The sequence below is a fragment of the Simochromis diagramma genome, unplaced genomic scaffold, assembly GCF_900408965.1.
Source record: "Simochromis diagramma unplaced genomic scaffold, fSimDia1.1 OVJJ01000208.1, whole genome shotgun sequence".
NCBI classification, from domain to species: Eukaryota; Metazoa; Chordata; class Actinopteri; order Cichliformes; family Cichlidae; genus Simochromis; species Simochromis diagramma.
Genome location: NW_024386789.1, coordinates 1,608,604 through 1,618,581, shown reverse-complemented (window position 1 = coordinate 1,618,581; position 9,978 = coordinate 1,608,604). Strand labels below are relative to the sequence as shown.

General features: G+C 42.2%; 1 protein-coding gene across 2 annotated transcripts in view; it reads left to right on the top strand.

Annotated features, from left to right (window-relative positions):
- The window catches only part of LOC120728384 (cytohesin-3-like), a 31,542-nt gene continuing 21,564 nt past the window's right edge, over positions 1–9,978 (top strand). The window contains exon 1 of one of the 2 annotated variants that reach the window (XM_040023236.1): positions 1–355. In XM_040023236.1, coding sequence (XP_039879170.1) covers positions 337–355 — 19 coding nt within the window. In that variant the 5' untranslated portion in view covers positions 1–336. Of the gene's footprint in view, positions 356–6,138; positions 8,483–9,978 lie in introns of those variants that run through there. The other variant, XM_040023235.1, reaches the window with a different exon arrangement.

Sequence of the window (9,978 nt, the reverse complement as noted above, 5' to 3'; positions counted from 1 at the left end):
TCGCTGGTGTGAACGCAGACGGAGCAGCTGAGGATGGAGCAGAGGGACAAGAAAGCGGCTGCCTCACATCTCATCGTCTCACCTCACTCGTGCAATTAAGGAGCTTCTTTTAATATACACCGAGGCTTCTTCCTCACCTCCCTCCCTTCTTCTCCCTTTTTTGTTTTCTGTTAATTTTGCCGCTGACATCTGCTCACCGGTCCACTCCTCCATCTGTCAACACACCGCCGGCGTCGCCTATGTGTCAGTGGACGGAAAGAAAATCCCGGTAAAGACAGATAAACAGAATTTCCCGCGAGGTTTCACACCTTCTGCTGGAAGTGCCAGGTCGCTGGTATGGACGAAGACAATCACGGTGAGGCTGTTTTCCTTTCTCCCACACTGGTTTTCTCTCCCTCTCAGTCTGCGCGCAGGGGAGGGGGACACGGAGAGGACGGTATGGATGGATGTGTGCGAGGACGCAAGGATGCGCGAAGACATGAGGTTGTCTTGTTTAGACATTCCCAGTCTTCCACGGTCGGCCGCCGTGTACCCTGATAATACATACCTGCTGATAAAAGAGCGTTTTTCAGATATAGGGCAGCCCTGTAATGATTTGCATGCCCTCATTCATCGCAGGTGAGATCCTGATCTTGGCAGAAATCAGGAAAGAAGGGTGGAAAAAAGCTACACAAAGCAAAATTTTCCCTGCATGCTTCTTTTCCATCTGTTTGATGTCTCTCTGCTTTGCTTTGAAGTATCTCTCACTATCTCTTGGCGCCATGTGAAGCCTGTAAACTGGTGGAAATTGATAAGATATCTGACAGGCACCTTTCCATATGGAGGATAGTGCATTTTCTTGTTAAATGTTCTTCTTTCATGAGCAGTTCTGTGTTTAAAAATTAGGGGGTTTTTTTAGGATAGTGACACCCATTGCACATTTGATTAAAGTCTGTCTGAAGTTTTACTGCTAGATCTTGTAGTAAAATGAAATACTCATTACTGAATTAGATGCAAGATTTACATTTTTGATCTTGATGTAGGTGGAAATTAAGCATGATGAGCTCACTAGTGATGTCCAGTGTGTGCTGACTGTCCAGAGACTGTCCTGACTTGGGTATTAAAGCTAGTATAATGCAGTCCTGATGGTGGGTTTTGGTTTTAAAGCTGAATGAATTCAACCAGTTCAGGCAAGTGCAACATAACCCAGATTACCACACATGGTGGCTGCAGCTCTGAGTTGGTTATTAAATGATGGTGGCGAGCGACACACATACGGGATGCTTCCAAGCAGATAATCCTAACCGTCTTCTGGCCTGAAGTCCTTGAATGCAATGTAGTGTAAACAAATGGATATAGTCTGATAACGGTTTGGCGGTTAAACTGTGAGATTAGTAGAGGCAGGAGAGGCATTCCTCTGAACTTCCACTTTTTCTTTTTTACCCTCATCGGTGTCATGCTTGAATTACCTGAATATAAGGAAAGCTTCATGCTCTGCCCTGAATTTGAATGAAAGTGATATAGATGACACAGATCTTTCCAAATGTTCCAGTCAGTATGCCCTTTAGCTGATGTCCGTGTTCAATTTTATTTGAATTCCACTCGGGTAGCTTTGCATGATTCACGCTTAAAAATCATCTCCATTCTCTGTCTGAAACAGGCATTCTTTAGCGCGTCTCCATTTAGGCTAGCTTCCTTTGTATTGGCTGCCCCTCTCAAACAATCAGAGCTGTTTGCCTGAGATCAATGTGTTAAGAGTTGAAAAGAAACACATGAGCTGAACATTTACAGCAGTCTGAAAGCTGAGCTCTTGCTTTACAAGGACTACTTATACACACTCTGACTCCATTATTTGAAACTGTTTAATATGAGCATCCATCAGTGTAGGAATATTTATATAATAGACAAATAAGGGACTATATTTTGGAGGATTTGTGTGAATATTAATGTTTGTATATTTGCTGCCAAAATCAGGCGTATTGATTTCTCACTCCACGCTCTCACTCTAGGGCTAGTTATCAACAAGAAGATCTAATGTGCCACAAAGGTAACTGTGCTGATTCATGATCCAAAGGGCAAGAAATATTCATATTTTAGCTTTACCAGAGGGAAAAACAGCCAGCTATGAACAAAGATCTCTCTTTTCACGTGTGTTTTAGGAGAAGAGTTTTAAATGTGTTATTTCAGAGGCTTGCAGACATGAATATTATTTTACAGTCATCCTATTTGGACTCTAACCCATGAGGAGTTAGTGTGGTTGTTCCATTTTCCCTTAAAATCATGCGCACTACAAGCCAGCTCCTCATATGAGGTCAATCATAGCGATACAAATTTCTCTCCCCCCCCCCGAAACAAAATCATGTGACAAGAAGAGAGAGCTCAAGAGCACAGAGGCACGCCGTGTGTGATTAAATCTGAAATATAGGACACGAGCTTGTTGAGATTACACGCAGCGGTGTGCGTAGCGGATTTTTCAAATAACTTTCCATACATGTTAAACTAATTGAGAGCTCTGGAGCACTTACTCACACTCTCGCTGCCTCCCATCGCTTAAAAATTGTTCACATGCGCACCTTGATACGCTGATGCTAAGCGAAAGGCATTTGGCGCCTGAATCTGTCTGCCAGTCACTTAACGGGCAGCTGCACAAAGTCAGTAATGTCAAAGACTCAGAGGTGTGTTCTGCTACATTTTTATGTCAGATCACTGAAAAAACTTTGTGATGTCAGTGCCGTGGTGATTTTGCAGACCTTTAGCTCAATGCATGATGATCTGCCTTGTTGCAAACTGTGCTTTGTAGCTCTCTTATCTTGCATTCTAACATATGTGCACATTATGGGACCGTGTTCCCACGCCTGCACGTCCAGCCTGCATGCAAACTGCACAACATATGTTCAAAGTTAAGGGCATCATTTGTTCTGCACCGTTGAGCCAATCTGAGAACAACAGAGGCCCAACAGATGACATCATATTTTATAGGATTAAGCAACAGTACACAAAGAGCTAATGCTCCCTCAACCCTCCTCCTCTGTAACTCTAAACAGTGTATGGGAACATGCAGCTGGGCCCAAAATGACAAGGCGATACTGAGGTTTCTGATATGAGAGGCCTTTTTTTTTTTTGGTAGATTACAGGTGTGCACCAAATCGGTATAATCAATGCTTTCTGCTGACACTGATTATCAGGTGATCAGGCGATGATGTATACTGTTAGCTGGCTTTGCTTGTAATCATGAACCAATCAGGGAAAAAATTACGACCCGCCTCTGCAGCTCTCTTTAGCTAAATGACCCATTAAGAATATGCTTTGGGCGTGACTAACTGATCGCACCGTGTTGACAGTCTGCAAATAAAATCAGCGTATGATGTGAAAAGACTTTAATTTTTTTGTGTTTAAATCCAGTTGCCGCCCACGACTCGTTGAAAGGTTTTCACTATGCTTGGTGTTGTTCACTCTCTAGTCGCAACTTGCGGCCGTCTAGCTAAACAAAAGCCGCTAAAACGACTGCATGCTGGCGTCCCTGCAGTAAGCGACCACATAAACACTAAACCACTAAACACAGTGGAGCATTTAGTTATTTATTTCAGGAGCAGGTGGAGACCAAAACAGAAGGAAAAGGATTTACCATTCATCTCTTAAACACATGCCGATTGTCACATTTAAGGAATCTTATACATTCAGTACAAAAATAAAAACAAACAGATGAAGGCTGTCCAATGGCCTCACAGTTATTTCACATTGTTAAGCTTTCCTTCCATGCTGCGGCCTCCGTGGTGCTATCACTATAACAGCTGGAGGACACATCGTACATAAGAGTCCACAATGGGCACATTCGTTTATGGAATCCCAAACATTTCCTTTGGCAGGTGTGAATGAGTTTTGTTTTGTGTTACTTCACAGTGGTGCCAGTGTGATCTGCTCCTCATTGCATGCTGCATTTCTGTTGGATGATTAAGAGACTTAGATCGTAGCTCCAGTCCTGCAACCCTCCATTTTATCCACTGTCTAGCATGTTATAGCGGATAGATTTCAATCCATGTCAACAACCATACAGTAAGCAACTCATTGCAAGGGGAAAAGTCATGCTTGTGTTTGCAACTTGTTGCTCTGCCTCAAAGTGTGTGATCTGGGGGGGCGGGGTTATTGAAATTCGCAGACAGAATCAAGAACTTGTAAAGCACCTACTACTGTGCAGTGTGTGGAGTTGTCCCATCCTGCAAGTAGAACCTATATTTCTTAACTACAGTTATCCCCACGCTGAACGAAACTATAAACGGTGCCACTGTGCATTGTTTGTGGTACTCAGCTGCAGCATGGGATTCATTAGTGCATGTTTACTGCACTCGCTAATCACAGTTGGCGCTTCTCTGCTCAGCTTGCATGCCACAGAGCAGACAGGGCCTGGCTTCAGATTGGATGAAATCAGCAACAGACTTCAAAATGTTTTTATTACTCATGTGTCTATTTTTAGAATCATTGTATAGCTGAATGGAGAAGTGGAAAGAACACAGATGCAAGAGCTGGCTAGGAAGCAGTTCGCTGAATGGCTGGATTGAGGCCATGGATTTTTACTCTTGGATTTTAAAAAACTATTTTTTTTAGTATTTCCTTTCCTTCGTAGGAGCTCTGTGATGCTTCAGTCAAGGATTATTGCGAGCTGAGCTTTTTGTGCAGACTTGGGAGTATTAAAATGCTGAAGTGAATAGAAATTTCCAACACCTTTAAAGCCTGAATGAAGCTCTTTGTGGCAAAATCGGTGCAGACGCCCAAAATGTGCAAAACTGTTTGTCTTTGTTGAGCCCCGTCAGGCTTTTCTGTCCATGTTTCCTGTTTAACTGTCACGATAACCCGAGTGAGTCAATCAGCACTCTTCTCTCTATCTGACCGTGGGAAAAGTTAAATGGGAAAGGCCTTTCCTTCCATTCTCCTGCTGTCTTTGGACTGTGAGTGTGTTCTGAAATAACATCTCATATCGGAATGTAAAGACCTGTTAATGGTACACACCACAATGGCAGTTACTGTGTCTCCTAAAAGCACATCCAGGCTTTCTGATCAGTCTTCTCTTGCAGTGAAAGAGCTTCAGTAAAAAAAAATAAAAATGCCTTTCTTCTTTGCGTTTCTGTGCAATCAACTCTCAATGGACATCAGACTGGATGCAATTATTTCATATCATATTCACCCCGGCAGGCGTGAAACTCAAGATAAGATGGCTTTTGAGTCTACACAGAACTTAAGCTCTGAGGGAGATTAGTTGGTAAGAAGGGGAAGTTGGTGTGATTGGGGTATGGTCTTTGTTGTGGCTGTAGGGCGAGTGAGTGGGAGGACATCAAACAGGGTACTTGAGGCGAGCTGTGGCTGCTCTGTAGGTATCCATCACCCTGGGAGGCTGAAAGTAAATGGTGCTGGTGCTGAATGGGTGGATACATGTTTACTAGTGGCGACAGCATGAATAGTGTTGTTTTTGCTTTGTGAGTCTGTCTGTCTCTCTCTCTGTGGCATTATGGTTGAAAATGTGGTCTGGGAGACACCTACTCTAGACAGACCTACCCCAAAGATGGTTTAGAGTACTTTAACCTGGGTTTATGTGTCGGTCTGTGCAAAGATTTTGCCACAAGCTCTGCAAGATGCAGTCAATACTTAGCATGTCACATTAGACATAACATTGCTGTCTGATGATAGCTGTGGTCTGAACTGCTGTAAAAGCACAATATTACAGAGTGAATGATTTTATACTACTGCACTCAATCTATGTCTAACGCAGCATGCAGAATAGGCCAACAGGGCTACCAGCTTTAATACTTGTGCTGGTGTACCTGCATTGCTTTGCATGTTTGCTGCCAAAATACTCATTGGTGGTGGAGTTTCTCTCTTCAAGTTGGTCTGTTCTCTTCCAGTCGACTCAAAAAAAGAGGAAAAGCCGAAGTAGCTGAAAATGCAATCAGTCATTGCAGTCGATGCAACGTGTAGATAAATCCCCAAAAGTTGATTCTGTTCATCTGGACGTAGCGTTTTCAGTGGGAGAAACGTTTCATCACTCATCCAAGTGACTTCTTCAGACTCAGCTGACTGCAGGTTTCCCCAATCTTATAAACAGTACATTTGCATAATGACTTAAACTAGCACCACTGAAGAAACAATGGGCTGGGAGGTCAGTTCCTTGATCATTAACATGCAAATTCTCATGACCATTGATCAACAACCACTGATCAGAGCTCATTGATCAAAGATCACTGATCAATGGCCATGAGTACCATTCACTGGGGAATGGCATGCAATCACAGCATGTACCCTTAGGCTCCCTCCACGATTCAAAGATGCTTTCCCTTTCCACGTAAATGGCCTCCTTGACTCCACGCTCAAATCCCGCTCCTCCCCATCCAGTGTGTGTACATCCTCATCCTTGAAAGAGTGTCCACTGGTCTGTAGGTGTAAATAGACTGAGGAGTCCTGGCCTTAAGGGGGAGGGTCTTCTGAGACTGAAGAAGTCACTTGGATGAGTGACGTAGCGTTTCTCCCACTGAAAACGCTACGTCCAGATGAACAGAATCAACTTTTGGGGATTTACTTACTTGGATGATTGAGCGTGCGTGTAGGTACATTACCATAAGTTAAGGCAGAGGGTTTGACAAGTGTTCATGATTACAGAGTCCTTGCAGTTAAACATAAATCATACTTAAGAGCAGAGAGTGGGGTTTTTTTTTAACATGAAGAAATCTCCTCGACGACCCCAGTGAAAGCCTTAGTGTAGCTTCCATTGTGGCCCTAACCAGTGGTTGAAAACACCAAACATGATGTCACATCCACTGGTGCAAGCCACGCTTTGATTGTTTCAGCTGGTCATATGCCTGTTGTTTTGTTTTTTTTCTGGGGGGGGTCTTTCTGTCTTTTGTAACATCACATGGGCGATACAGCCAGATCATGTTGGTTTCATCAGAGCAGAAGCTCAGAGGGAGATGTCACGACTGCTTGAAAAGATGAGACTTCCTGGAAAGATGGGCTCTTGAGGGGAAAGAGAAGACAAAAAAAAAAGAGGAGCACAGAGAGACCACAAAGAACAAACGGGACAAAATAGAAACAACAAGAACAAGAAGTTCCCAAAGTTGATGACTTGCAGTTGTGTTGTCAGGTGCTAAGTATAGTCCAACTAAGCCGAAAGCATTTGTTTCAGCTTTGCATATTTTTCTGTGATAAAAAACAAAATAACTTCTGTTTTGGACTGAATGAAGATAAACATAACCCCGCAGCAACATCCAGTAATATATTTTGGTGACAATTAGATTTCCCGTATCCAACATGTAGTTGAGCAATACTGTATATAAAAAGTGTAAAATCTGCAGATTATTGTGTTACATAAAAAAAGAAATGCCAGTCATCTGAATAGGTGGGGATTTTGAAAAGCACTCATTCGCTTTCTTACCAAGTGTTATGTGAGAAGACTAATATTAATGCTGCTTAAAGCTAAAAGCCAGAAGAGGGTGAGTTTAAATTAGCTTAACATTTATCCAAATGTAATTAAAAAATAAAGAAAACTCCATAGAGCATAGAGCTCCATATAATTCATCCTTCCAAACGCCATACACCACCCGAGTAGTCTGAAATGACTGTCTGCAGTGGTTTAGGCAAATGCGTCTATTTTGTGTCATCACAAGCAATTGCCAAAAAAAAAGTGCTAAAATGAACTCTTAAAATCTCGCTGGTTGACCCAGTAGGCAGGCTGTGTTATTTAAAGGCTTAAGGGGAGATTTGGAAAGAACAGAAATTCATTTTGACTGCCAAGATTATGGGTTTTGTGGTGCAACATTAGAAGATTAAACATACAGTTGCATTACACCACATGTAAGTAGACAAACACACAAAGACAGCGCTGGCGGGTGATGCGCAAGGATTGAGTCGGGGCTCGTAACAAACTGCATTATTTAAGTGTCGGGAGAGACGACTACATATGGACCTGATTAGAAGAGAGACTGTGGAGGCTTTGCAACATGTTCCCATCTCCATGGTAGTAGGTGTGTGTGTGTGTGTGTGTGTGTGTGTGTGTGTGTGTGTGTGTGTGTGTGTGTGAGAGAGAGAGAGAGCGCAAAAGAGAAACAACACATTGCAACTGTTTGTCAGTGAGGCAATGTTTCTGCTGTTGTAAATAGGGGGACGCTTTGCTTGGAATTATTGCTCCGAGCTTTGAAAGGAGGAATCTCTTTAAGTGCGAGACAGAGAGCAGATGGGAGACAAAAGGCTCGGCAAATTAAATGAGCGTGTTTCACTGTGGGGACCAACACAGAGAGACAGCAGCAGAGATCTGGGCCTACAGTGTCTGAGTAATTTCAGCTGAAGGGGAACGCTGCGTCCAGTTTAGGAGAATGAAGAAAACTGGGTCCAGTCGATCATACAGGCCTGAAAGGAGGGAGGGAGTAGTGGGGGGGTGGCTGTGAGACTTGCATGTTTTTCTTGGCTTCTGGCTGGATAGAAATGGAGGACGCCAAACCCTTTCTCACCTCAGCACAAATACGTGGGTTACTTTTCAACCACTACTACATATCTTAGGTCAGTCTCACTGTCGGCACTTATGTCAGGCCATATATTAAAGGAACATTTCATCCCAAGAATGAACTGCATGTGTTTTTCCTCTGTTATGTACTACAAGTAAAGTAAGTAAAGTAAAGTAAAATTTATTTATATAGCACTTTTTAAGACAAAAACGCTGTTACAAAGTGCTTCACATAAAAACATGTCAAACGAACAATATTAGAAGAAATATAAAAGCATATCAAACAAGCAATAGTACAATATAAATATAAAATAAGACAACATATTACCCAAATGCCTGTCTAAACAGATGAGTTTTAAGCTGTTTTTTAAAAGAGGCCACCGTGTCGATGGTGCGTAGTGAGGAGGGTAAACCGTTCCACAGTATTGGAGCCAGGGTTTGAAAAGCGTGATCCCCCTTTGTTTTCAGACGAGTCCGTGGAATAGATAGACGACCACTATCAGTGGATCTAAGAGTTCGCTTTGGAGAATAGGGTTTGAGAAGCTCCGAGATATAGATGGGGGCCTCACCTTGTAGAGACATAAACGTAAAGGTGAGGATTTTAAACTTATATCTATACCCAACTGAACAGTAGGCTTATTATTAACTACTTGGCTGACATGTATTGTTATAGTGCTTACTAAAAATACAGCACAGCTGAGGGGAAAGGTCATAAATGTTTGCTTTGTGCATAAGAATTCTCTAAAACCAGCAAACAATCCATTCTTGGTTTTTCTTTCAGAGGGGATGAATTACAAAAAAAACCTGAAGAAAATCTTTTTTACCACAGGGCTGATCACTCGATTGTGAGTGGATTAAAAACTGTCTATTATTATGATACATTAGCAGTTAGTACGTTATCTGAATGATCTCTGAGTGTTAGTTTTCTTGCAGACCCCAAAGTTGTGTTCTCTAATCACCCATTAACAGCATGGCTGTCACGTTATGGGAAGATGCAATTGCGATATGATATCGCGGAGGTTTATATCGCGGTTTTGTATCAGTTACAAAATTGTTACGCCCCTAATCTTTGAACATCTTGATACAAACCCTAGCCTTTGCATGAGTCCGTCTGCACAGTGATATCACTGCTGCTTCAGTTCAATTTTATTTATATGCTGCCAAATCGCAACAGCAGTTGCCTTAAGATGCTTTGTGGTTGCACTTTTATACAAAGAAAAACATTGTGCATTAAAATACCCACTGTAAGGTTTGTTTACTGAGCTTTTTATGCGTGTGTTTAAGAGAAGGCAAACATTTCTATAGTTCTGTTCATTTATTCTACAATCAAGATTCATAAATGACTGCACAGGCCAGAGGGAAAATATAGAAATGTCGTTTTTCTTGGGGTGAAACGTCCCTTTAAATACATACTGCTAGTTAGGTTTTCAGGGTAGTTCATAGAGGTGTACCTCTATGATTTGCACTTCTGCCATTGTACCTATTATTGGCTGATATTAGCTATTTCCTGATATATC